Raw genomic sequence first — 26,472 nt, forward strand, 5'->3', positions numbered from 1 at the left:
GAAATATAAAATAAAGAAAGATATACATGAATACTTTGAGCGGTGCACATAAAAAAAATCCAATTTTGTCATTTGCAACATTTACTTAAACGATGTTTAGCTTAACCTAATACAAGACTCTCTCTTAATAATATTTTTTTAAAAAAAAAGAGATTCTTGTACTCAAAAGAGAAGACAAAGCCCGACCTGTACACAGTAAATCTAAAATGTTCAAATAAAAGAAAGATAAATTATCCTCAACTAACATAAATATATGAAAACTAGAATAATAATATTTTTAATATCTAAATTATCTAAAGTTTAACTGTCAGTTAACTCTAAAAGTATACATACAAAAAAAAACGTATATTTTGAGGTGTGTGTGTGTGTGTGTATGTGCAAGTATTAACATTAGAAGTGCATCCATATAAATAAGAAATTTTTGAAGAGTATACATGGGACTCGTGGAGGTAAAAAAAACGCAGGAATCGAATGTGATGGGGGGGGTATGGCTAATAATAAAAGGAAAATGCAGGGTTCTTTTTGATAAATTACTGGTGGAGTCTAAGATAAGTACATAATAATCTATAGCCGTAGTGGATAAGGGAAGGAGGTCTAGAAATATCCTGAGCTAGAATTTTGTCTACACCCACCTACTAGACTACTCAGAAAGGCAACAAGTTGGTGGGACCCAGACGTTTTTAAGGTGGTGCCGTCGTCGAAAGCGACATCATATCCAAAGCCTCGATGCTTATTTCCCACCCTTTTCTAGTTCTCTTGTATCAATAATATCTTCTTTTTTTACTCTCTTTTGTTTTAACTTATTTGAATCATTTAACTTTGACGCGCACGACGCCACTTCCCGTCCACGTGGCGCCGCCCGTAGCGCTTATTTGCTTCTTCTCCAGTCGTGTTTGCCTTCAAAGCTGAGAGAGAGAGAGAGAGAGAGCAATAGTTGGGGGAGAGGGAGAAGAAAGAGAGGAAAGAGACGAGAGAGAGAGGGGGGATTAGGGTTAGGGTTTTGGGTGAGTGTGCGCTTGATGAACGAGAGGGGATGTTGCTAGGATCGATGCGGAAGTCGTTCAAGGATTCGCTCAAAGTGCTGGAAGCTGACATCCAGCACGCGAACACTTTGTAAGCGCAGCCCTTTTCTTGATCCCTTTTCATAATCCCTTCTTTGTAGTTCGAAATCTTTTGGGAGAAAGGTAGAATTTTGGGCCGTTTTCGATTTTCTTGAGACTTCAGTTTTTACAGAAAAGATTCAGTTTTTACGAATTGGTGTTAGTTGACGGGAACGTTCTTCTTTAAATTTGTTTTGAGTCAATCGGTCGAGTGACAGGGGAGCTTGGGTACTTTCTTTTGTCTAAGAAATAGTAAGAAATTAACTTTATATCTAGCAAAATTTAAAGGGTTAAGGTTTCTTCTGATGTGCCAATTTCAACTTTCATCTTCTATATATTTTAGGGAGGTCTTAAATTTATTTTATGAAGGTTGGGAAGTGGTACACAGTGTCTTACTTCCAAGATTATCTACGGAGTGCGCTTATAAGAGTAACCCTTTATTTGATGATATTAGTTCGATGAAGTGAAATGTGATCAGATTTTCATAACGAAATGCGCATTCTGAACGCTTTGGTGTCGGCAAGTGTGTGAATCGCTCTAGAAAGGTGATGCATCTTTATTTGGTCATTTAGTACTAAAGGTTTACAAATTATTGATAAAAGGTGATTTTAGTTCCCTTGGCAGATTGTTAAACAATATCAAGTTCAACATGCTAAAAAAAAATCACTCAGATTGTAAGGCCGAGCTATGTCATATAGGATTCTCAGGATGGCTCCCTGGGGCACATAATATGGTGTCTCACCAAGATATAGAGAAAATTAATGTAATGCCTTTGTATATTTCAAAGGACAATGCTGTTACTGGAAAGTGACATCATCATCTATCTTCATTTTCTATTGCTAATTATCATGATAACTTCTCATCAAGACATCTATGGATTAATTGAACAGATTTCCATCCATGGATGTTATCTTGTCTTGCTGAAAATATTTAGGAATGTTACAGGTTATTGGGATCACTTGTAATAGCTCTTCATTCGGTTGGGTTTTCAATGCTAGCAAACATGGGTTGGGAATTTGGAATATCAAGGATTTTTTTTTAATCTTTTTTTAAATTAAGACAAGGTTTTAAGGTCCTGTTCCTGCAGTATTAAACTAAAACAGAGTAAAAGCTGTTCACTGTTTGGAAAATAAAAAGGTGTGTAGGATTGACTAGTAATAGCAGCAGCATCACTCCAGTAGGTCAGCTCATGATGATCATTGTTTTTATTTTCTTTCATCACTTTCAGGGCTTCAGAATTTCCAAGGGAATATGATGGTGCATGTCTTCAGATGCGGTTATCATATAGTCCTGCTGCACACTTGTTCCTTTTTCTGGTGCAATGGACAGACTGTAACCTAGCTGGGTCTCTTGGTTTATTGAGAATTCTCATTTATATGGTCAGTTTCTCCTGTCTACAACACATAGCTTTTCCTTATTTTGTTCTACGTCTTGCTATTTCATTTCTACAGACTGATATCATTTTGCTGAACGAGAGCCCCTTGAAATGCAGGTCTATGTTGATGGGACAACCACTATGTCAACTCATGAAAGGAAAGCAACCATTAGAGAGTTCTATGGTAAATATAATGGTTTACTTACCGGAGATTGGAGCTCCATCATTTGTTTCAGTTTTTTTTTTTTTTTAATTCACAGCTTTTGGTTCTTATGTGGTGTGCTTGTGGGCAGCTGTAATTTTTCCCTCTCTGTTGCAACTACAAAGAGGGATCACTGATATGGAGGATAAGAAGCAGAAAGAAGTATGCATGGAAAGGTACACGAGGAAAGATGATGAAATGAAGCAGTTATCAGATATAGATGCTGAGAGGGAAGAAGAATGTGGAATATGCATGGAGATGAACAGCAAGATTGTGTTGCCCAACTGCACCCATGCCATGTGCTTGGACTGCTACCATGACTGGTAATTAGCACTTCTCTTCCATTTAATAACAGTTATCCTTGGGAAATTTCAGCTTTTCACTGTGTAATAAATATGGGATGTTGTAATTAGATGGCGATGTTTTTGTCTTGATATTTGTTGTTAGAGTGTGTGAGTTAGGGCATGATTTGGACATAGATGGGTTACTATGCTAATGATGTGTGCTTGTGAGTCGCGTCAGTTTCTCATTTGAGTTTCTGGGTATTCTAGATGCCTGAATCATAGGATATATCAGGAAGAGCAAAAGAAAGATTAGTTGATTTGCATTTTTATTATTTCTCATGTTATCAAGGAGTGATGTACCAATCTAGTTGTTCTTGGTGAAGTTTGATAGTTTTAATCTTAGATTCTTATTACATCTCTCTTTAAGTCTAGAATTAATCCAGAACAACGATACTTCCTCCAAGCTTGTGTTTTGAACAAAACTATTACATTGTTGCAGGAACTCAAGATCACACTCATGCCCCTTCTGTCGTAACAGCTTGAAGAGAGTTAACTCGAGTGATTTATGGGTATATACTGATGCCAGAGATGTTGTGGACACTGCAACTGTATCGAGAGAAAATCTTAGGCGTCTGTTCTTGTACATAAATAAGCTGCCTCTGATCATTCCGGATATTGTTTTTGATGCCTATGACTCTCATGTCAAATGAGCTATGCTTGTTTTAGCCTTATCGACATCTTTAGCTAGTGCATGGTGCCTCACTTGTCACAGCCAATTTATGCTCAGTTGGCTATTCCAATTTCAGAGTTTCGAAGTTTCTGCTATTATTCAAGCTGTTCAAGAAACTCTGAGAAAGCTGTAGCAGGATTGTCTGTAAGGTTTGTTGGCCTAGTGTTTGTCAATTATCGGTGTAGATTCTAGTGTGTAAGCAGTATCTAACCAGGTGTATGTATTTGGCAACTGATCATTTAATTGATGCCGCATAATTTGAAATGGATTATGGTAACTTACGCTGTACTTACTACTTGTTATGGATGATCAGTGAGTAAATATGTAATTGTTCACTGTTTCATTACAACCTTTCTGGATAGCTCTGGATAAGGGTGAAATTATGTTCAGCGTAATACCAGAGTCCAGCCATAGCCTTGGGCAACTAATGCCATGCAACAATAAGATATGGTAATACCCTTAAATTCATGCTTGTAGTGAATTGGAAATTTTCAACTCAGTATTATTTTGATTCTTTTGCATGTTACTTATACTTTTCTATTTGTTTGTACCTATTGGTGAATAAAATGGAGTTTAGATAGAACATCATGTATAGCAGACCACCAAAGATTGAGCACAAGTGAATTTGATAGATGACACGCATGTCAAAGTTAGATTAAGGTTTCAGTGAATTTAAATATACATGATCTGCCAAGATTTAAATAATTACACAGGTAAAACAACAATAATTGGAACAAGGATTTCACGGTGACAAGAAAGAAAATTAATTAGCTGAAGCCATCAACTCTTAAAGCAATCTTAGCAGTTGTAATCGAAATCCAGATACATCCTATAAGCATTTCTTTCTGGAGAATAATAACTCTCAATTATACCATCAACTTGAAAACCAAGTTTTTTATAGAGAGAAACGGCAGGTGTTCTCGTTGGATCAACATGAAGGCTTATCCTATGAATTTTTCTCTGTCTACATTTTTCCATAGCTGCTTTCAGCAAAGCTTCTCCATGCCCCTTCTTTCTATGGCTATCCTTCACTATAAGAACAAAATGAGAATTAGAAAATAGAAACAAGAGTACACTCAGAAAACCAAATAGTATGATGTCTTTCTTTTCAACTCAAAAGCTTTGTTCATGGAAGGAAACAAGATGATGCTTCTCTTTCCTTGCACTCTCCTCTTACTATTTCCGACAAGTTTGCATTCAAGATGTTCCTATCCTAATTCCATTCAGGATGAACACCAGTTCCTGACTCGGAATGTAACACATCTTAGCTAATTAAATACAATTGAGTATCCAAAACACTTCTGACCATCAGAAACCAATAATCAACCTAACAGCAAAAGAAGCTAAGAACACAACAAAAAAAAAAAAGCTTCTGACCTGCTTCGCGCAGCTACACAGAATACTAAAGAGTAAATCTAGAACTCGATCACGAGTAACTGAAATCTTCAAAAAAGCAGCATAATTTGTTGTGCAGCCCAGTGCATGGAGATGTATGCATAATTCAGATACACCACAATAAAAGTAGAGCAGTATGACAATTCTTCAAAAGGTAGGATATGATCATGAGTGATTCATCTATATAGATAACAAATTTACTTACATAGCACAGTACTGATAATTTCCTTTGTAGCCTAATATTTCAATAGCCCCTACCATAGGAGCTATCTGCTAAGAAATTTAACTATTATCTTCAAGTCTTCAAGAGTACTAATTAGTGATCACTATCCAAGAAGCTATATTTCCATAGAAATACTGCTCATACTTCAGTATAAGCACCTGGGCCACAACAATCTAATGTTATGCAATCAGAACATGACTACTTTCCACTACAAATAGAGAACTGGTAGGTTCTGTAATATTATTACTCTCATTATCTAAATTAAGGGGGAGAAAAGAAGAATTTGTTTCCTTCTTCTTTTTTTCTGCAATTAAAACCTTCAAATCATATGCTCTGAGAGCAGTGGTGCTTTAAATGTGAACAAGTAGCCTCTCAAAAAGACTTAAAGATTCAGGAATATAGTAGAACATGAAGAAATTTACATAAAACCTCCATGTATATCTTCTCTTTCCCATAAACGAATCAACCTATAGGAAATTTACATAAAATTTAACAACCAAGGACTTATCTAACCAAAAAATCGAACATAAATATAATATAATTACGAAAAAAAGAACAAGTTTTACTCACCGGCAAGTTTAGTGATAGAGGCACATAGAGAAGTAACCCACGAATACATCACATACCCTATTACTTCCTCTTCTTCTCCTCCTCCTTTCCCGTTCTCCAATCTCGCGTACATTAATCCGCCGTTCTTTTTCCTCAGCTCTTCGTAGAACGATCGCGCCAAGGATTCGTGCTTGGGAAAGATCCGTCGTTCCAGTCTCACGATCTGCGCCACCGCCCTATCGGAGCCTTCTCGGGAAGGATCCAACTCCGATATCACCGCCGCCATCGATCGAGCTCGAGACTTCGAGGGGACGACGGTCTCAGAAGCGGGTTCGTTTCATGGGGAACTTCGACCGAACCCGATGTCTTGATTTCGATCGGGTCGGGTTGAGAGCTGACTGACACGTCCGATTCGGTTTTTTGACTGAGCTTCTCACTCCTTCCCTTTGCTTTTATTATTATTATTATTATTTAAAAATCCAAACGCTAAGAACCAATCTTTTCTAAAGATACTTAAATCTCATCAAGTTTTAATTAATGTAGTAAACTGTTTAGTCTATGCTTCAAGTCATATGCGTTGTCAAACTATTATTTCAAACTAGATACTGAGACTTGCTCCAAACTGTTGTACTGTTTCTCTAAGCCAACCTAACCTCACCGACAAGCCATCAATCGAGTCGAGTCATTGTGTAATTAATCTCATGACTTTCTTGGTAGGTACCTACCAATTCTACAATACTTAATTAGTTCTCCTTATGCTCTTCACTTGTAATTTCTGTTGTATTATAATTTATGAGTTCGAATATAATGTATACTAACACCTAGAAAAAAATAATACAAATAATACAAATCCGATCCCGTATTAGCCATATAAATTTTTTAAATGAAAGAGAAAGACATAGAAAACAAAGGAAAATAAATTCCCTAATTAAATAAATGAAAGAAAATTTTCGCTTCATATTGAAAAACTACTCCTGAGAGGTCAATATTATAAAAATTGCTAAAGAGAGCATAAGCTAGAGAAAGGATAAAGTATTTATGAAATGGGATCGGATTCTGGTCGAATTTAATTTGAGATTTCTGATCATACTTTGAGAGTTATTATCTATTTATAAATTTAAACTATAATGAGAAAAATGGTCCCGTAGCTCAGTTGGTTAGAGCGTTGGTCTTATGAGCCGAAGGTCGCGGGTTCGAGCCCCGCCGGGACCAACTTATTATTTTATTTATAATTTTTGAGGGAAAATTAGCTTGAGCATTATTTATAGTCAAATACTTTAATGCACCTTTAAAAATTATAATCTTAATCCAACGGCTATAATAGCCAGTTTTCATACCTTCCCGGTACCGGTTCCAAAACCACATTACATAAGAAAAATAGTATATCAGTTAAGAAGATTAATTACGTGTGCCTAACTTTCCAATTTTCTTATTATACCCTTGAAGATCTTAACCATTAGATTTTCATCAAAGTGATTGATAAGTACAGAAGAAGTGCTCTACACGTTTTTTCCGTTAAGATTTCTCTCTTAAATATAATTATGCCTTAATTATAGGAGATATCATTTAATATTAAATAATTTAAATTTGATTATTTGGAGATAAACTTTAATTTAAATATAATTCTCTATCTCTATCTATTAAAATTTAATTTAAATCAATCTTAAACTAATGGGAGATATATGTAAATAATTAAAAATAATTAAAAAGATAAAATGTAATTAAAATTTCATCAAGTTAATTATAAAAGACATCAATACCCTTATTTTAATATATATACATTACTCTCAGTTAATGATATATATGTCTTTCACTTAATAAAATATTAAGATAATATAATTGTTAAAAAATAATGTGCAAGATTATATATCTAAAAAAAATTACTTGCTAAACCGGTAATATCTTTCATTCCTATTATACCCTTAAAGATCTTCACCGTTAAATCTTCATCAAATTGATTGATAAAGAATTAATTCGATTCCACGGAAAAAACCCTCTTATTTATAACTGTTAATTTTATTTTATCTAAATTAAAATTGAGCTAAGATATATATATATAAGAGTATATATATAGTTTACCCTACTTTTAAAGTATCTTAAGTTGGTCAATATGGGGTCGAGTTAAAGACTCGTTTTCAAGCAATTGAATTAGGTTAGCTTCAGCTATCAACCCTGGCCCGTCCAACTTGTCCAAGATTATACTTATTTGGTGTTTAGTCAACATTCTAACAATAATTATAAGTGTGTTTAAGTATACTAACATTCTAATTAAAGTTTCAAGATTTCATAGTTCTCCATTCGCATCCTTCATTATTAATTAAGCAGTACTTAATTATAGGGGGTTTAGGTGGACTTTCTTTTATACATTTCGATTTTTCTCTCTATCTCCCCCCACCCCCTCTGCTTCCTCTCCTCCTCCCCATCCCATCTCACCTCATCTCACCCCATCCCCTCCAAAATGTCGACACTATATTCGTCTCTAAATCTCATAACAATGCATCATCTATCGTCATGGTACGGGGAGCGACTGCGTGAAATAGAGAGGAGGAGGAAGAGGAGGGTGGTGGCGGAATAGAGAGAGGAGGAGAAGAGAGTTGGGGGTGATTGAGAGAGACGGTGGTTTTAGTTGGATGAGGTTAATAAAGGGAGAGTAATTTGTGTTTAATGAGAAAGATGGGGAGACGCGTGGGGAAGACGATGGCCAAGTGGCGGCGATTGGTGAGGTGACAAATGATAAGGAAAGAGAAAACTTATTCCTATAGATAATTTGAACATGCTATTATTTTAAATTTTTATTATTTAAAATAATATTAAATTTTAGAAAACAGTCATTTGGGTGTATGTATGTTGGTTAAAAAAGTAAGTCGTCATACTGAGCAAGCAACGTTGAGGATCAACATGCTTGTAAACTTTTACCCTTAAGAACAACTTCCAAATGCCTGATATATCCGAGAATAATGTGGGTGAGATGGAGAAAAAAATAGATTAAATATCTTTTACCTAGCAATACTTATATCTAATATTATTTTATCCATATGTATTTTAAAAAGTATCAAATTAATTTCTATAATAATTTTGGACATAAGTACGGAATACAATATAGTTAATCCAAAAAAAAAAATTTAGAGTAGAACAGAAAATTGATTACAAAATTTCCCTCAAAAAAAGTAAAAAGAAAAAGAAAAGGTACAAATTTCAAAATTGGAGGGATATATACGTCACTAAGGAATTATACAGGGGCATAAAAAGGAACAAATCTTTCTCAAGTATTTTATATCTATTGCGTGCCAAGTTCTATATATATATATATATATTTTTTTTTTTTTAAATTCGTCCTCCTCGACAATACTTATCCACTCACGTCTTCCTCGCCTACCTTCCTTCCAAGTTCCAACCCCACCACTGGATTCAAATCCAATTAATTTCGCCAAGCATCCGTTTCCGAATCTTCTCCAACTCGAACAGCATCTTGCCTTCTCTCTCCATTCCCCCTTCGAATTCTTCTCTCTCTCTCTCTCTCTCTCTCTCTCTCTCTCTCTCCTCGTATTATAGAAATCCATCGGCCCCAATCACGTTGGAAACCCTCCGCTCTCGTCTCCGCTCTCGCCCCCCTTCTCCTCCCTATCTTTCTCACAACTTTTCCGAGATCAGATGAAGATGGCCATGGAGGTTGCCGAATTCGACGCCGATCTCGCCCTTTCCCGTGCCAAACTTGCTTTCCCGCCGATGAAGAAGCGAGTCCAACGTGTTCCCCGCTTTGGTAGTCGTCTTTCACCGACAATATTCCAACATTAGGGTTTCCGCTCTTCCGTGTCGTGATCTGCGAGGTGCTTCTCTTTGTATCTCCTGTTAGTTACTGCTCAAGGAAGAAACTGGTAGTGTATTTTTCCCAATAGAGAAGGTGTCTTTGCTCGGTTTAATGCTACTTGGACGATCTTGTGAAATTGGAGGGAAATTTGGGGTTTGGGGGCGATTTCTAGGGTTTTCATCTCGTCGGATGGCCGGAAACGTACGGATACAACCGTTCGTGCTTGTAGTTATATGTGGAGGAGGTCAATCTGAATTCTAAATCTAGGGTTTCTGAAGATTATACTCCTAGCTCTCTATTTCTGCTTTAACTAAAGTGATTCGGGGGGTAGTTTCAATCTTTTGAGATGGTGGGAAAGGAATTAGTTCCTAAGAAAGGAAGTCCGGTTGATCTTAGAGAGGTGGCGGCGCAGACCACTCTCCGGGAGGTGAGGCTAAAGGGACATACATATGTAGAACTGAGGCGGGTCGGCAAGCGTGTTATCTTCTTCTGCACCATCTGCCTCACACCGTGCTACAGTGATACTGTTCTTTTCGATCATCTTAAAGGAAGTCTACATGCCCGAAGGTATGCCGCAGCAAAAGTAACTCTCTTCGGTCCTGTGCCATGGCCTTTCAATGATGGCGTTCTGTTCTTCAACAATTCCCGCGAGAAAGATCTGCTGTTGTTGGATGCAAGCTCTCAAGAAAAGGCTTTGGTTGTTCGGCAGGAAACTGCGTTGTTTGAAAATGAAGTAAGTTCAAGGCTAATAGAGGATTCAAACTCGCAGAATGGTACGGTTGTAACTAGTAATGGTAGTAAAGCTATTGGTAATGGGAATGGTGCTAACTATAATGACACTGGTCATGGTAAACTTGTAGCAGTAAATGACCAAAAATCTTCCTGGAGAGCCAGAGATGTCACCCAAGCTAAGAATGCTGATGCTGCACTTTTAAGTTGCAATGGAGAAGATGGTTGTCTCATGATTCCAAATGTCTTGCTTAAGGAGGTTATTTCAAGTCTGAGGGTGCAGATTTTGGGGATTGGAAACATTGCATATAAGATCTCTGAAACCAATGAAGCTCATGGTAAGATAAGTAAGATATGGTGTGCGTGGCTTGGAAAAGAAGGCTATGATGGCATTGACGAACAGGTGTCTCATCAATGTGATTTTGCAATAGTTAATTTCTCCTACTCATATGATTTGGGCAGAAAGTGGGGTGATCAAGAAGCCCCAATGTCCCCTAGTTCATTTTTTATAATTGATGACATGGGATACCGTGGGAAAAAGAGGAAGAAATCATTTTCAGATCAAGAATCTTCCTCAGAGGAACTGAATGATCATTGCAATTCCCTAGTTGAAGATGGCCCAGCTCCAGGTGGTTGCCCTGCAGACGCCTCACGCCAGCTCCAAGTTCAACTGTTATCCAGCAAGTCTGTTCGGCGTGAATTGAGGAAGCAGAAGCATCTTGCTGCTGAGAGAGCCTGTGATATTTGTGGGCAACCAATGCTTCCGGGAAAGGATGTCGCTACCTTGTTGAATTGCAAGACAGGCAATGTAGTTTGCAGCAGTAGAAATGCAAATGGGGTGAGTATTGAGTAACTCGCAGGACATGCTTACTTTCAGTTATTTCCTAGTAAGTGTAAACTAACAATTTAAACTGACTTTCTAGGCTTTTCATCTATTCCATGCTTCCTGCCTTATACACTGGATTCTTCTATTAGAGTATGAAATTTTGGTTAGTCAATTGAATAGCACGAAAGGCACTCGGGGACGCAAAGGGAGAGCAACTCAAAAAAATGTAATTTCATCTGTATTATGCCCAGAATGTCAGGGTACTGGCATTCATGTTGAAGGAGATGAATTTGAAAAGCCAACTATACCTGTCTCTGAGGTTGGTAGTACAGTATAAACCTTTTGTGCTTAGGCTTGCAACATTGTTGGATATATTTTCTATTACTTGGTATTTGAATTGAATTATTGAAGCTTGCATACTTTACATGTTAATGCCAGATGTTCCTTTACAAGATGAAAGCTATTGAAGCGCACAAGGCATGGATGAAGAATCCTGAAGTCCTTCAACAATGCTCCACTGGTTTATATTTCCCTTCAGAAACTGTGGAAAATTCTCAGGTTTATTTTGAGGGGAACTTTTATTTTGTGATTGTCATGGAGACAGATCCTGTGAGACTTATTAACTGTTTGGTTCTTGTGGTGTAGGAAAAGGTGATGCTGTTAAAGTTGCTGCACTTTTATCGAGCTGATAAGTGGAGCATGCAGTGTATTTAGTATCATGAGGCTTTGATAACTGAAGCTCTGATGGATAACTCTTACCTTGTATATTCAATTAGAGCAGCTGTAAATAAATCTACTTGATTAGTAGCAGGTCTCAAGAATGTAGAAATTTAGTTGCCTCATTTCACCAGTCATCATGGTTCCATAGTTCTGTATGTGTATCTAAACTGATGTGGTCGATGACCGGATACTATTACCATGTAAATTCCAGATTACTGTTTGGTCCTGGGAAACTACTAAAATGTTTTCTTCCTCATGTCTTTGTTGTGTGATCTTTTACAATCAACTGATATTCCTCCAATTTTTGCTTCTGGCTTTAGGCAATCTCTTTCTTTCAGGAACTGTGTCATATAGGCAACAGTATGTTGTAGGGCTGAAACCTGGTGAATTATGAATTATGTATGCTGTACATGGAACATCTACTTTGCCTTCGGTAAGCTGCGCATTCTCAAAGTTACTCATTGCAATTCTTGGATTCTAGTACTTGTGATGTCTAAGTATTCTGTGAATTAGCAAAATCAATCTCTATAACACATATTTGAACACTGAATATGTAGGACTGGGGCATCTGATGTGCTTCTAAGAATGACATAATACTTGCTCTTTCATGAATTCCTCTGTATGTTGAAACATAAGAATGACAAAACTTTTTGTTCAGCAGTAGCATCATCTTCTCAATGTTACTGCAGTATTTTTGACAATTAGGCAAAAGTTTCTCCAGGGTGCATTGTACTTCCTTTTTCTATTGAAATTGATACAGCTATACTACACTCATTTCACTCGTCAAAATCTTATCGTTACTCATCTCTGTTCGATAAAGGCATTTGTTCTTCTCTTCCTTTGCAAACTCATACCCACCAATGGAAGTCAGATGACGATCCTCTTTCTGGTCAAAAGTGTGATCTTTCTTGTATTTTTCAGTGTAATACTTCGTCCAGCCTCCTCCAATTCAGGTAATTTTATCTAAGGCATTCATCCTATGATTCTTAATTCCTAATTCCTTTTTCTCCACCATTGGAGCAGTCGTACTTTCTCCTATCAAAGTTTTTTTTTTTTTTTTGTTCCTTTTCTTTTTCGCTTATGGCCCTAAATATTTTCTGTTTCTTTATATCTGCCACAGTCGTTGTTCCAACCCCTAGATGTTATCTTGCTTGCAATAATAGCAGAAAGAAAGAAAACTACGCAGGCAAAAAGAGAGGTCTTTTTATTCATTGGATCTCAGTGTATATATTTTGTCATCTAAAAGCCATCTCTTTGGCTTCTTCTTTCAGAAAGATAACGCAGTAATCTTGTTCACATCATTGATCCAAGGCCTCAATAGTTTGGCTATCATGCTGGCAAGAATTTAAATCGGAAAAGAGAAGCAAAGATGAACAATACCTTTGGCTTTTGTGACCATCAAAAATAGGGCAGCACCGTTTGGCCTCCGTGAAAGAGTAAGAACGGCGAGTTGGGGAAGAGGAGAAGATGTCTAGGGTTCCCTTCTTCTTCTTTTGTGGTAATTAAATATATATAGATAGAGATGGAGAGAGAAGGTTACACGTAGGTAGTGCCGTCTTCGTAGGTAACTGGGAGCTGGACGAAGAGGGGAGTATTTTGATCTGAAACGGTCGGATCATGGTGTAATTTTATTTTATTTTTTGGTGGTAAATAAGCATTTTTTTTGTCTTAATAAAAGGACACGAAAAGCTTTAAAAGATATCCCGTGAATTAAGATTCATAAGCATAGGTTATTCTATTCATCAAATGTTTCTTATAACATTGGCTGGGTTATAGGATTTCTTATTACTACAAGAGTTGTAGTTAATTATATATTTTGACAATATTATAAATACATTTTCTCTTTTTTAATTTAATAAAATGATTTTTATTTGCTAAAAAATACTAAGGCACACTCTACTATAGAATCGGATTAAGCCTCCAAAACTATAAGATTTTGAATATAATAGAGCCAAATTAGATATCTAAAATACTAAAATCTTATCCTGACACTGAGTTCCACAGAATTAATGAATATGAAACTACTGTTATTTAACCCCAAATGTAATATTAGATTAAAAGAATGAAGAATAATGTAGGAAATATAAAAATATCATTTAAAATTTTAGGGGGTGTTTCTCAAATATTTTTGTACAAAGTGGGAGGCGTCAAAACTACAAGTAGAGAACTTTAATCGGTAATATAGACAAATGCAGGGTGTTATTTGTCATTTTCTTCTAACAAATCAATAATTACTTTTGTATCCCAAAAAATTTCTCGCCTCCTCCTACTCAACCCTCAAAAACTCTCGCGTAGTCGCGTGGCCTCGACATTTCCAAATCAAGAACAACACTCCCTCATGAAGCTCTTCCTTTCCCTCAGTGGCACTCGTCCTCTTCGCGAGCTGCAACCTATGGCGAGAACAACTAGGGTTTTCTTCTCTCTTGGGGCTCTCTTCTCGGCGGAAACTGTACCCTCGGATCGGGGCTCGGTTGACTCCCTCTACAGCCGCGTGGTCATGGTCGCCAACCCTAAGATCTCCGTCGTCCCCGTCCTCGAGAAATGGATCGGAGAAGGCAAACCCGTCGCGAAGCAAGACCTCCAGTCCATGGTCAAGAAGATGCGGTCGATGAGGAGATATTCTCACGCCCTTGAGGTTTCCCTCGCTCTCTGCTAGGATGATCGCTGTGTCTATCGTTCTATATTTGTGAAGCAATTCGATTACTAATTTGGGCTTTTGATGGCCGGGGTTGACATGCTAATAAGTGATTTGATTTTGTTTCGTTATTTTCTTAGTTTGGTTCTTTTTAGTTACTTCTAAATCCTTGCATGCGATCCTGATATATCTATGACATGATGTAAAGTAGAATAAATTTTATGCTAACTTTCCTACTATTAGCTGAAACCAAAGACTTAGATTCAAAGGCTTGGTTGTTATATACATTTTAAAGGGGATAATTGCTCTAGTTGAAACTTATGCAGCTTCAAATTTGTTCCTTTAATGATTCAGATATCTATGTGGATGAGCGATCGGAGGTACTTCCCGATCTCGCCCGGTGATGCTGCGTACAGGCTGCAGTTGATTTATAAAGTTCATGGACTTGAGCATGCTGAGAATTATTTTGATAATTTGCCGAAACAACTAAAAGTCTTTCAGTCCTACGGTGCTTTTCTTAGTTGCTATACAGAAGAGAAGTCCGTTGGAAAAGCAGAAGCTCTCTTTCAGAAAATGAAGGAGTTAAATATTGTTACGGCCTACTCTTATAATGCATTGATGAAGCTCTACTCAGACTTGGGAGAATTCGAGAAAGTTCATACTTTGTTCCAAGCTATGGGAGAGATGGGTATTCTTCCTGACATGTTCAGTTATGACATTCTAGTTGAAGCTTATGCTAATGCTGCTGACATCAAAGGGATGGAGGAAGTTCTTCTAAAGATCAATGATCGGAAAGATGTAGCTAACTGGCACATACATGCGGTTTCGGCAAAGGGTTACCTGAGAGCAGGGTTACAAGACAAAGCTTTAGTGGAACTCAAGAAATCAGAGAAACTGATCCCTCCGAAGAAGGAGCGAGTTGCATATGGATTCCTGCTCTCCATTTATGCTGATATGGGAGACAAAAGCAAGCTATACCGCATATGGAATGCTTACAAATTAAGTGAGAAGGAATCTAACTCGATGTACATGTGCATGATCAGTCTACTACTTAAGTCGGATGATATCAAGGGTGCAGAGGCCATTTTGAAGGAGTGGGAATCTAAGTTTGCATTCTATGATTTCAGGGTGCCGAATTTGCTAATCAATGCTTATTGTACAAAAGGTCTTTTGAGTAAGGCAGAAGCATTGGTGGATGAGATCATCCAGAAGGGGAGAACACCTTTTGCTAATACTTGGGATCGCTTGGCAAGTGCCTATTTTAAGGATGGTCAGATTTTGAAGGCAGTGGAAATGGAAAAGAAGGCATTGGTAGCAGGGCAAATTGGGTGGAACCCAAATCCTGCAAATGCAATTGCAAGCTTGGAGCACCTCATGGAGCAAAAGGATGTGGAAGCGGCAGAGGAATTTGTAAGGCTGTTGAGGCGTCTGGTTCCTTTGACAAGGGATGTTTACCACCATCTGTTGAAGACTTACCTGAATGCTGAAAAATCAGTCTCCGACTTGCTTGACCGGATGAACAAAGATGGCTTTGAGGCTGATGTGGAAACACTCAAAATTCTTGAAGATAATAGCTACCAAGACAAATCAGAGTCTCACATTGAACAAAGTTTCAGTTAAGAATAGAACACCAAAAGGTCAGAAGCACTCAAGTGAGGACATATGTATTCTGCTTTTGTTGATCTGTGGCCCAACTTGGCGTCGAAAACAACTACCCCTAGCGAGATAATTGACACTTCTCAGCATTGAAACATTTTTTTCATGAAAGATATTTAATGTTTCTCTGCACCCAATTTTGCTGATGCTTCTACATGTATGCTAATCTGTAAGAAGGTGTGCGAATTCAAGTGGATTGGATTCAAATGGAGTTGCTTAACATGCAGCTTCTGTCGGCCTTTTGTTGCATCTTTTAATCTGAACAGAAGTTGAAAATGCAAATGATGCACTGGAAGTTATTTTACTTTATTTTCTCCGTTCAAAGCGTACCTCATTATTCCATACAGCCGACAGCAAGAACAATCCTTTCGACCCTATTGACCTAAGTGGATCCTTCAATTAAAAGAGGGGTCCCAACTTAGTTGTTTAATACCACCAAGATTTACAAAGCTTGCCATGATTAACTCTAATTACTATTTGGACAGTCTTAATCTACATCTAGTTTTCTCTTTTGTAGCATCGCATCCTACTGTAAGAAGACCACCTTGGCATTCTATCCATCTCCACGAGAAGAACCCACAGCATATGTTTGTTATAATGCCAACCTCAAACTCTCAGAACAGGAGCAAGCACAGAGCTGCAAAGAAAACGAGAAACTGCCACATCTGATGCAGTGACCTCTCCACCTCCCTCTCCTGTCTCCTATTCCCCCTGCTTCCACCGTAAGGATTCACATCGAACATGCTCGGCGGCAACCGGTTCCTCAGCACCCAGGGCAGCACCGCCACCGCCATTCCGACCGCCGAAGTGTAACCCAATCCACTGAGGCGGTAGTGAATCAACGGGTGCGGGTAACCATATCCTTGCGGCGTTCTGGGCTCCGGGACCGCCCGGTGGTGCTGACCGGCCGAGGGGCGGCATGGGATGCCAAGGCTCTCGTAACTCTCACTGTTCGTGCCGCCGCTGCCTCGGCCGTAGAGCGGCACGAGGGTGCCAAGTGAGAGAGTGGCCTTGCAGACAGGGCAGTGGCGCGGGGAGGAGCTGTCGGACTGTTGCAGCCATTTATAAATGCATGGCCAGCAGTAGAGGTGGCCGCAGAGGGTGACCACCGGGTCCGTGGCTGCCTCCAAGCATATGTTGCAGTTGAAGCAATCGTTTTGGGTACGTCTCTTGTTCGTGTCCTCGCTTAGTTTGGGATCCATGGCTTTGTTGCTCTCTTCTTTCTTCTCCGCTTTGGCAATCCGCACTGCAATATATAAGGAAACAAAAGGATTACGAGAGAGTATGTTAATTAGAGCGTTGAATCATGCCCCACATACAGATTGGCTTGGTCTTCGTAATTATTGATTGAAGAGATTACGTGGGCTCATTTGTTATTATGCTTGCTATGAGAGAATTAAGTTAATAAATAAATTAATAACATCCTATAACAGTCTCCATTATCCACCTCTATATATAGTGTGTTTTTTTTTCACATATATGTGCTTTTAAAATTTACTATTTGCGTGTATATTTCTCTACCATGTATATCTTTTAAATTTTTTTTGTATATATACCCCTTAGAATCTTTGTTTTTGTTAAGATTTCATCAACTTATTTTAAAAAGAAAGAAATATTTTATTTACATATATTGAGCAGACTAAATGAAGCCATGCATGCATGTCCTACTGGTTACCCACCAACCAAAAGGGGTGGGATTAATTAAAGATACAGAAAAGGAAATGGTCAATCTATGGATAAGGACGAGATCCAAGGAATCCAGATGACATGGCATAATAATGACGAGGATTAGCTTCAGATTATGAGTGAGATTATAGCCTTTCCTTCCATCTTATTCAAAGTTTTATCCAAAACCAAATCATTCGATAATCAAGTTATTAATAAGCGATTAGGAGGCGAAAAACGACAAGACAAAGACTTGACTTGCAATACTAAATTACATGATATCACCAGAAACACAGGACTAAATAGTTAAAAAGCAAGGCCAATTCAATTAAATATAATTGACCAACGCCATTAAAAACAAAGGAATTTTGGAACTCTTCGTGTGATCCCAAGTATCCAACAACAGTAACAATCAATCGAACGGGAGATTTTGTCTTGCAAATTAAAAGTATTTAGATAATTAAATGAATTAGTTTCTGTTAGTTTTTTTTTTCTTTTTACTATGCCTCCTCCTCTTCGAAGTTCGAAGAACATAGCTCTACTACTACTTCACAAAAATGTCCAGGAGAAGGTTTTAATATCAGATAATGGAAAATAGAAGTACTTAATTGCAAAAATAAACTTGAAATCGATCTGGGAAGAGAAGCGAATGCATAAATAAAGATCATGGAGGGTTTAAGAAGCAAGAGTTCGCACCTTAGTAATAGTAGTCGTCGTCGTCGTCGTCGACGACTTCGGTTTGTTTTCGGAGAGGAAGAAAGCGGCAGTTATTTTAACGGGCAAGAAGTTATCAAGAAAGGCGGCAGCTTCGTTGCCGAGATCTCTGCTAGTTTGCTCATACTTTTTGGAGCACTTTTTATGCTTGCGGGGAGAAAGAGATTTTGACCAAAATAGGCCTCCTAGTAAACTTATTTACGGAAATAGCCAACTTCTTAAAAATTATAAAAAAATACCTAATTTATTAGCTAAATATTAGTTGTGGTGAGATCAGGTCAAATAATATTTTCTGAGTAATTAATTACCTATCGATCAGGTTTATATAAATCCTCTTACATCTTAATTTCTTAACTATGAAATTTTTTAAATGCTAATTGTTATTTAGAGAAAGAAGAAAAAAAAAAATTGACGGTAAAACATTGTCTTTAATTTATTTTTTTATTTATTTATCTACACATCCGAAAGATGAAAGATATTAAATACTTGTTTTTATTTCAAGTTTAAATAAAATTCAAAAAGAGAAAATAATCGTTTCAAATGAACATGTCTACAACTCGCTGGAGCCGAATTAAATACATCCTTTGCTGCCCAATCTATAAAGAAAGACCTGATACAATGAAACAAACTTCTTCTTGTTATCTTTATACCAAACACTTGATAAAGAACGATAGCAACTTGGCTCATCTGTGAAGAAGAAGAATAGCTTTATCCGAACACAATGTGGCGATAAATGAATGGTGAATTGTTATCCAGCTATTGCCCATTAAAAAATGTGGAAATTCGAGTCCCATGTCCGTGCTATCGAGCTCATAATTCAATATTTGACAAATAATTATTATGATACTAAATTCAGTTATATCTCATTATGAATTTTAATAAGTAAATTTTATGATATTAAAATAGTATTATTAATAATTATTCAAAATAATGAAAATTTCAACACTGGTGTCAGAATTGGGGGGGTAATAGATCAATGATTTCTTTTATGTATCCAAGTGGGCGAATAGAGAATCTTGGCACTTCCAGAATCGTTTCGACTTTGTGTAGTCTCACCAGAGTTTGCTATTCTATATTATCTTCATTTCATTTGGGTGATATTTTATCTTACCCCTTGTGTATAATTAATAATTGTCTCATCTATCAAGTCTAATGACATGAATACAAGATTGCCAAGGAAAATTTAGCCAAGTGGCCCCAAAATTGATCTCGACTTGCTCTCCAATTGATTGGGTCTATGGGTTGTACCAGTTGGGGTTTGTGATATTAAACTCATCATTCAAATTATGAACTCATTTGGATTGGTTTAATGGATTGGATGCACTTGACTCATATGGATTTAGTTCTAGTGGTGTATAAAGAGAATAATAGAGAATATGCCTGTTAATAGAGAGATAATAATTCTATTTCTAATGTCCCAACTTTCCAAATCTAGTTCAAACCTTCGTAGCTCATTTATCATACTAGTTCTAACCTCAGACAATGTATCAGATGAGAAAGAAAAGAAAATTCTCAATCAACAACAGTCTAAAGAGTATTGACACTGTATATTAAGATCAATGTAAATTCCAATAACCATATACAACGAGCTGTACAGAGAAACACAAAATGCAAAACATTCGCAAACTTGCGCCAACTGCTGCATGAAACTCCAAATGCTTAGCCTCAAAAACAGTCTTGACTCTTGAAAAAGGACATCATCTTCCCCTTAAATAAATTTTTCGATGGATGCTATGAGCGTAGTTTTAGGCACAGCGCCAACCACTGCATCCTTCTTCTCGCCGTTCTTGAAAATCATCGCAGTGGGAATGCTTCGGATGCTGTACTGGGTTGCAATTTCAGGATTTTCGTCGGTGTTGAGCTTATAGCATTTCAGCTTTCCTCTGTAAGCCTCAGAGAGTTCAACCACAACTGGGTCAATCATTCGGCATGGACCACACCACGGTGCCCAAAACTCGACAAGCACTGAGATATTACTATCTAACACGAGAGACTGCCATGTTGCAGTCGTCACGTCTGAAACTGCGAAAAGGAAATAACCAGCATCAATTAAGGAACTATAAGAGAAGGAACACAGAGGGAAATGCAACTGTTTTAACAAATACAATTGAGATCAGCAATCAATTGTAACCTGTAGAGATGTCGGAACCATTAAGATAATTTGCTTAAAAGCATTTGATCCACACAAAAACAGAATGCTCAGGCACATTCATGGACAACAGGAGACATCAATCAGATAACAGGATGCTTACATCTCAGGGTTCAGAGTATTTTCCAGATGAGCTAATCAAGGTTTCATTATTTGAATTAACGATTCTGTGATTGGAATACTATGTAATGTATTTAGGACTTTGTTGTAAAAAAAATTCACTTGTTCATTCACTTTGCATCATTTAGATTGTAATTTAAAGTTCAAACATCCTCTCCTCCTTAAGGTTAACGTTTATTTCGAGATATGCTCACTCATGTATCTGGAAATTATGAAACCCAAGGCTCAAATTATTCAAATTTTCAAGAGCTTGATAATAAGATGATCAACAACTAACACCACAAGTCCTCTGCAGCTACTCTTGTATAATATCCCAAAATTCGTTCTTCTCTCCTCTAAGTAAACAGATCGAACATAACACTAGCTTCAAACCTTTATTCTAAGCGGTTATTCTCGTCTAAATCTTCAGAATTTCATAAATTAAAGGTACAAATATCGTAGATTACAAAATATGATTAACGACGTCTATCAAGCCCTCTCATAATGATAATATTAAGAGAAACAAAGTAATAGCTGCCTCCGCTAATGCATTACCATTTAAAAGAGCGATGCAATCATGCAATTCTAACAGAACTAAACTTTCAAAATTGATATTAAAGCAAGAAAAAAGTTGAAGTCTCCCACGAAACACACAGTAAGTATAGAAAAAGAAACCCTAGAAACTACTGGCAGCGATAGAAATCCATCAACTTCAGTAGTCGATAGAGGTGAGAAGTAATAAGCAAAGGTACCTTGGGTTGCCGTCTCCTTGGCCTCGCAATGGACGACTCCACGGCGGATCGCGTTCGATCTCGACGAAACCGAAGCCGTATGTCTCGAGGCGATCCGCAGACCCTTGAATTCCAGCAGGAGAGCCGCCGCGACGCGGCGGCGATCGGAGTGGTCCGGCGAGAAGTCCGACGAGAGACGCGGACTGGGGAGGGGAAACGTGAGCGACCGGAGGACGGTGGCCGCCATGGCGAGGAGGAGAGTTGGATAGGTGAAGTTCTCGACAAGATTGACAAATATATGCTTCTATTTACATTTTCTTCCCCTTCTCCTACGAAAATAACTCGTCCATATTTTTTTCTCGTTTTATGAAAACACTAAGTTTGTAAATAATAAAACATTGGGGTTCAAGTTATAAATTACTGTAGAAAGGGATGGTTCATGGTATTTGGGCTTCTACGTATATGTTCAAGAATTTTGAAACAAAAACGATTATGTAGGATTAGCATAGATTTGATTCACTTTTTTTTTTTTCTCTTTTTTAATGTGAATGAGTGAATCCATAATTTAATTTAATTTTTATTTTTATTTTTGGTACATCCATCTATGGGTATATAAATCAAAAGGAGTATATCCAATATCAAATTCCTATCAAAATTACTACTAATTAAGTATGCATGATATGCTGGCTCTTCTCTTTTGTGAAAACTTAATACATTGATCTAATTTAGAGGTGGTTATGGGCTGGGCCGCGTTGGGGTTGAAATTATTGGGCCGATTTGAAATTGAAGGCCTTTCAGATTGGGCCTTGGAGTGGGAAACCTGGAGATTTATCCAATTGAATAGGATTCCGATGGATCGATCGACGTCAGGTTTAGCCCGATTCGGGTACGACTCAAGTTCTGGTTTGAGAAATCTCTGCAGAGTTCGAGTGAGTCTTGTTATTCATTAGGTCGATTGAGTAACCCTAATTTAGTGATGCCAAAGTAGTCGAGAAGCTTAAGCACGACTCGGCTTAGACGAAAAATATTCAAGATGAGTGTGAATAGCTAATCTTGGATTGAAATTAAATTTTAGCTTCTTGAGCATAAGCCGACTTGCTCAGACTTAGACACAGACTGAATCTTGATCTAATGATTCTTATGGTCTTTCATATCGACCGACTCATTTAAGTCTCGAGTTCCAATTGGGCTTAGTTTGAATTACACCGACCTGAGCTTGAACACCATATCGAGGTCCAGCTCGATCGCGCTCTTGACTTCTACTACAACCCTTACCTACTTTGTTCAATAGAATTGTCATCAAACAATCATTACCTCCATACTCACTCCCCAAATTGCTCCTTGCGTCACCTTCAATGGCTTCCCAATTGCACAAAAATATATAATGGTTATATCTAACTTTTTAAGTGATGTATATTTCTCAATTCTTTACTCATTTTAGGCTTTACCTTTAAAAGAAAGAACAATTTGGCACTAGAGTAACACCTCAAACTATGGCAAATATGACACTTATATGCAAATGGGCACCTACTCCACCAATGATCAAATACGTCACCATAAATATTATTGGACTCCCCTAATTGGATCTCCAACCTCAGACAAAACTTCCATCACTCTTTGACTACTAAGTGGTGTATAGAAACTTGAGGACAAAGGAGGAATCCAAGTGATGCCATGAATCAAATGGAAAGATGCCAAGTAGTAGAATCTTTTTATTTCTTTAATTTTGGACTTATCCTTATGTTTCTTAACCTGTGCATCTAATTGGCATCTAATGTAGTAGACATGATGACTAGACAAACCTCTTTCTATTTTACTACCAAATAACATCTCAAAAACTTAGATTCCACATCACATAGCTAATAAGAATCCAATGTGTCACTTCAAATTCCCATTTATATACTTGATAACCATCCATTCATCCCTCTTGGCCTTGAAAATTTCAAAATCTTGGATATTATTTTGGAATCAAAATTATTTTTTGTTTGTTTTTTTTAATCCACACGCTATTATTCGACCTGTATTTTACTCATAAATTTCTTAATATTATTAATTTTATTTGTAAAGCATTAAAAATTAAAATATAGAGCACGAGTAATAAATATACATATGGTAGAACAATAATTAAAAAAAAAGTGCAAAATAATTATAGATTTCTAAACTCCACTGATTTATTGCACAAAAGAAAACTTGCATATTTCTTTTTCGTCCCACTATTGCAAACTATGTTTGATGGATTGATGATGGTAGAGAAAAAGTAAGAGGTAAAGTTGTTACAAGTGGATTTATGTTAACTACTTCTACTTTCTAGAGGTGAAAGAATAAAGAGGGATGTGAATCTGAAAGTTTGCTTTACACTAATCACCACCATTATCAAAAGCTATTCTGTTTTAAAAAATTGTTTCACTAATGTTCAAAAGTAGAATTTGAATTTAAAATTGAAGAGTTACTTTTGGAAGTAATGCACTTAAAAGCTAAAAATATCTACATAGTGGAAGATGATTTGATAAAATTTTCTTGTTAATGTTTTATGCACCTCCTTAAACTAAGTTTGTGTTCCACTAACCTAGTTTTGTAACTATATACCACTAAATGTATGGTTAAAATTGCGCGAAAATGTCGGGTAATCTAGGTTTTTATTATCTTCGTCTGAAAAATATTTAGGTCCAAAGTGAATTTATCATTTTACCCTTGATATGATCAAAAGACGGGACATGTTATTTCAGATATTATGTAAATAAAAGTCCACATTGCAAAACAAAACTAATAGTGTAAAAATTAATTTTAGTAATATTATTTCTCTGTATTATATTCATCGAGCTCAAATGATATTTTTGTTAATTTATATGACATATTGTTAATCCTCACTCCTTAAGCAAACCAGAATAAAGAATATTTAAAATTTAACTTTTATATGAAATCAAAAATAATGACGAAGCCACTAACCCTAATTTAAAACCAAAAGTCCAATTTTTCTAAACTCATCTATTAATGTACCTAAATTCATGCTAAAAAATGAGTATTCTAAATAGTGATTTCCCACTCTGTGTGTCGCACTATAAAGGTGAAAATTTAACCCTGGTCAGCCACTATTTTTATGATTTAATTTGAATTTAATAGATTAATTACACGTAAACTCTTCTATTACTCGTAACTTATATATATATTAAATTATTACACCGAGACAACTAATAAAATGAGCATTTCGAAAAGTTTGACACAATTGAAGAGGCCAAGTCACTAATTATATCTAAAGTTGTGATTAATTAGGATAACACACTCCAAACATTATGATTAATATGACTCAATATACATATTAAGTAAATAAAAAGAAATGTTCATCATGGAACAAGGGGTCATACCCCACTGCTTCCTCCTCTCATGGTGATGATGTTGACATTACTCTCTCTCTCTCTCTCTGCAACCAAATTGGTGGCTGAGTAGATCACACATTCCTGCATGCTTACCTTAGCCTTCGCTTGCATCCCATGGTTCCGGACAACCCACAACTCCCCCACTTCTAGTGATTCAATCGTGTATCCCAATTCCTCCAGTTTCTTGTTTCACCATTAATTCCAACCTCTTGTATCTGGAACTCGTCATCCGGCGACTCCCGTTCATCTTCTGTTTTCTTGCTAGGGTTGCGAGAGATAAAGATGACGACGATGATATTTTTTTGTGGTTGCTGAGTCGTTTTAGTTTACTATTTTATTTTCCTTCTTATTCTTTGCTTATCGTAGTAGCTTCTCTATCCGTGATGATGATGATGATGATAATGATGATGAAGTTACAAATAGCTAGGCCACCTTATTTAGATCTTCTTCACACTTTAGGTTGATGCTCATTTTTCCTTATTGTACAAGTGGGATTTGACAAGCTTGTAAAATCTGATTGAATTTAATATTTATTTTTGTGTGCATATAATATCCTATTTTTTTAACAAAATTATGATTTACACATTATATTTTTACTATTTACTAATCGAGCCTTATAATTTAATAAATATGTATAGAAAACATCCTCGGTTAGATATGAACTAATACCGTGAGGATATTCTGTTAAATAAAGATATTTTATTTCTAAAATGACTAAAATATTATTATTTCTAAAATGACTAAATGCCTTTAGTATGACTTGGTTGAGGATATTTTCATAATTTTATAATACAATTAATTTAACCTAGATATTTAGTTAAGTTTAACTAACAGATTTAACAGCCGGATATTTTTTATACATATTCGCTAAATTATAAAGCTTAATTTATAAATAGTAAAAATATAGGACATAAAAATATAATCTCGATAAAAGAGCAAAATTTTCTTAATAAAATTATCAACCTATAAAATTTTCATTAAAATTAAAAATTATATATTGCTCCAAAGCTACTGTCTTTAATTATCTTTGGTGATGCAGTCAAAGTTGCCCTTAATTATCTTTGGTGGTGATGCATGGTGCAGACAAATGGAAATAGTCATCAACTCAAGTTTCATGTTTAAATTTTTTTATACTTTTTTGAACCTTAATTATACTCTTAGATCAACGAAGAACATAAGAAAGAATCGCACCCATACGATTATGGTCATGAATTTTGATCGACTTATCGACTACTCTGAAAGTTTAAGCCTATGGAAAACGATAGTTTTATTATTTATATTATCACACTCTCTTTCACTCACCAGAGATAATAAAATCCATTCATAAATAATTAAACATGGAGATTTAAGAGATGGAAGGACGGCGCAGATTGCTTAGAGTATAGCTTTAAACTTTGTATTTAAAAAGATTTGTCATATATTATCTAACCAATTTAAGAGAAACATAAATATTATGTTGCAAAGTCCAAACCTATAAATGACCATACAGAAGACCTCAGTTGGTGTGA

At 36.5% G+C, this 26,472-nt stretch overlaps 5 protein-coding genes, 1 long non-coding RNA gene and 2 other non-coding genes across 9 annotated transcripts; 4 read left to right on the plus strand and 4 right to left on the minus strand.

Annotated features, from left to right (window-relative positions):
- Positions 1-719: 719 nt before the first annotated feature.
- On the plus strand, positions 720-3,968 carry LOC140793823 (E3 ubiquitin-protein ligase AIRP2-like). 2 transcript variants are annotated; one of them, XM_073145541.1, is made up of 5 exons: positions 720-1,645; positions 2,329-2,479; positions 2,593-2,659; positions 2,769-3,000; positions 3,461-3,968. In XM_073145541.1, the coding sequence occupies exons 2-5, from the start codon at positions 2,372-2,374 to the stop codon at positions 3,669-3,671; spliced, it is 618 nt and encodes a 205-aa protein (XP_073001642.1). In that variant the 5' UTR covers positions 720-1,645; positions 2,329-2,371; the 3' UTR covers positions 3,672-3,968. The 2 variants fall into 2 exon arrangements, with proteins under 2 accessions (XP_073001642.1, XP_073001641.1); XM_073145540.1 differs by having other exon boundaries at positions 720-1,113.
- Positions 3,969-4,315: 347 nt separating this feature from the next.
- Positions 4,316-6,268, minus strand: LOC140793327 (uncharacterized). The gene is made up of 2 exons (XM_073144741.1): positions 5,880-6,268; positions 4,316-4,722 (listed from the first exon to the last, which is right to left on the minus strand). Exons 1-2 carry the CDS (start codon positions 6,142-6,144, stop codon positions 4,490-4,492), a joined length of 498 nt encoding a protein of 165 aa, XP_073000842.1. The 5' UTR covers positions 6,145-6,268; the 3' UTR covers positions 4,316-4,489.
- Positions 6,269-6,996: 728 nt separating this feature from the next.
- On the plus strand, positions 6,997-7,070 carry TRNAI-UAU (transfer RNA isoleucine (anticodon UAU)). Its single transcript has one exon. It is a non-coding gene; the product is annotated as a tRNA-Ile (tRNA).
- Positions 7,071-9,268: 2,198 nt separating this feature from the next.
- LOC140793393 (uncharacterized) lies at positions 9,269-12,197 on the plus strand. Its single transcript, XM_073144849.1, has 4 exons — positions 9,269-11,233; positions 11,319-11,540; positions 11,660-11,779; positions 11,867-12,197. The coding sequence occupies exons 1-4, from the start codon at positions 10,013-10,015 to the stop codon at positions 11,933-11,935; spliced, it is 1,632 nt and encodes a 543-aa protein (XP_073000950.1). The 5' UTR covers positions 9,269-10,012; the 3' UTR covers positions 11,936-12,197.
- A 954-nt stretch (positions 12,198-13,151) lies between these two features.
- Positions 13,152-13,252, minus strand: LOC140794543 (small nucleolar RNA snoR27). The gene has a single exon (XR_012110156.1). It is a non-coding gene; the product is annotated as a small nucleolar RNA snoR27 (small nucleolar RNA).
- A 952-nt stretch (positions 13,253-14,204) lies between these two features.
- On the plus strand, positions 14,205-16,514 carry LOC140794494 (pentatricopeptide repeat-containing protein At2g20710, mitochondrial-like). Its single transcript, XM_073146575.1, has 2 exons — positions 14,205-14,576; positions 14,931-16,514. Exons 1-2 carry the CDS (start codon positions 14,280-14,282, stop codon positions 16,194-16,196), a joined length of 1,563 nt encoding a protein of 520 aa, XP_073002676.1. The 5' UTR covers positions 14,205-14,279; the 3' UTR covers positions 16,197-16,514.
- Positions 16,515-16,517: 3 nt separating this feature from the next.
- LOC140794495 (uncharacterized) lies at positions 16,518-18,728 on the minus strand. Its single transcript, XR_012110134.1, has 2 exons — positions 18,594-18,728; positions 16,518-17,478 (listed from the first exon to the last, which is right to left on the minus strand). It is a non-coding gene; the product is annotated as an uncharacterized lncRNA (long non-coding RNA).
- A 1,411-nt stretch (positions 18,729-20,139) lies between these two features.
- On the minus strand, positions 20,140-21,940 carry LOC140793889 (uncharacterized). The gene is made up of 2 exons (XM_073145654.1): positions 21,612-21,940; positions 20,140-20,633 (listed from the first exon to the last, which is right to left on the minus strand). The coding sequence occupies exons 1-2, from the start codon at positions 21,835-21,837 to the stop codon at positions 20,320-20,322; spliced, it is 540 nt and encodes a 179-aa protein (XP_073001755.1). The 5' UTR covers positions 21,838-21,940; the 3' UTR covers positions 20,140-20,319.
- Between the last annotated feature and the right edge of the window lie 4,532 nt (positions 21,941-26,472).

This window comes from Typha latifolia, chromosome 8, assembly GCF_019914945.1.
Source record: "Typha latifolia isolate L0001 chromosome 8, TyphaL0001v2, whole genome shotgun sequence".
NCBI lineage: Eukaryota > Viridiplantae > Streptophyta > Magnoliopsida > Poales > Typhaceae > Typha > Typha latifolia.

What these genes read in the sequence shown, in the direction of transcription:
- LOC140793823 (XM_073145540.1), top strand. Translation starts at nt 1,034, where the DNA reads ATGTTGCTAGGATCGATGCGGAAGTCGTTCAAGGATTCGCTCAAAGTG. An exon ending in AACCATTAGAGAGTTCTATG is followed by an intron (nt 2,660 to 2,768) that starts GTAAATATAATG and finishes GCTTGTGGGCAG; the next exon opens with CTGTAATTTTTCCCTCTCTG. An exon ending in TTGGACTGCTACCATGACTG is followed by an intron (nt 3,001 to 3,460) that starts GTAATTAGCACT and finishes ACATTGTTGCAG; the next exon opens with GAACTCAAGATCACACTCAT.
- LOC140793327 (XM_073144741.1), bottom strand. Translation starts at nt 6,144, where the DNA reads ATGGCGGCGGTGATATCGGAGTTGGATCCTTCCCGAGAAGGCTCCGAT. An exon ending in CTCTATCACTAAACTTGCCG is followed by an intron (nt 4,723 to 5,879) that starts GTGAGTAAAACT and finishes TTGTTCTTATAG; the next exon opens with TGAAGGATAGCCATAGAAAG.
- LOC140793393 (XM_073144849.1), top strand. Translation starts at nt 10,013, where the DNA reads ATGGTGGGAAAGGAATTAGTTCCTAAGAAAGGAAGTCCGGTTGATCTT. An exon ending in GCAGTAGAAATGCAAATGGG is followed by an intron (nt 11,234 to 11,318) that starts GTGAGTATTGAG and finishes CTGACTTTCTAG; the next exon opens with GCTTTTCATCTATTCCATGC. An exon ending in CAACTATACCTGTCTCTGAG is followed by an intron (nt 11,541 to 11,659) that starts GTTGGTAGTACA and finishes TGTTAATGCCAG; the next exon opens with ATGTTCCTTTACAAGATGAA.
- LOC140794494 (XM_073146575.1), top strand. Translation starts at nt 14,280, where the DNA reads ATGAAGCTCTTCCTTTCCCTCAGTGGCACTCGTCCTCTTCGCGAGCTG. An exon ending in GATATTCTCACGCCCTTGAG is followed by an intron (nt 14,577 to 14,930) that starts GTTTCCCTCGCT and finishes TTAATGATTCAG; the next exon opens with ATATCTATGTGGATGAGCGA.
- LOC140793889 (XM_073145654.1), bottom strand. Translation starts at nt 21,837, where the DNA reads ATGGCGGCCACCGTCCTCCGGTCGCTCACGTTTCCCCTCCCCAGTCCG. An exon ending in CAAGGAGACGGCAACCCAAG is followed by an intron (nt 20,634 to 21,611) that starts GTACCTTTGCTT and finishes TCCTTTTCGCAG; the next exon opens with TTTCAGACGTGACGACTGCA.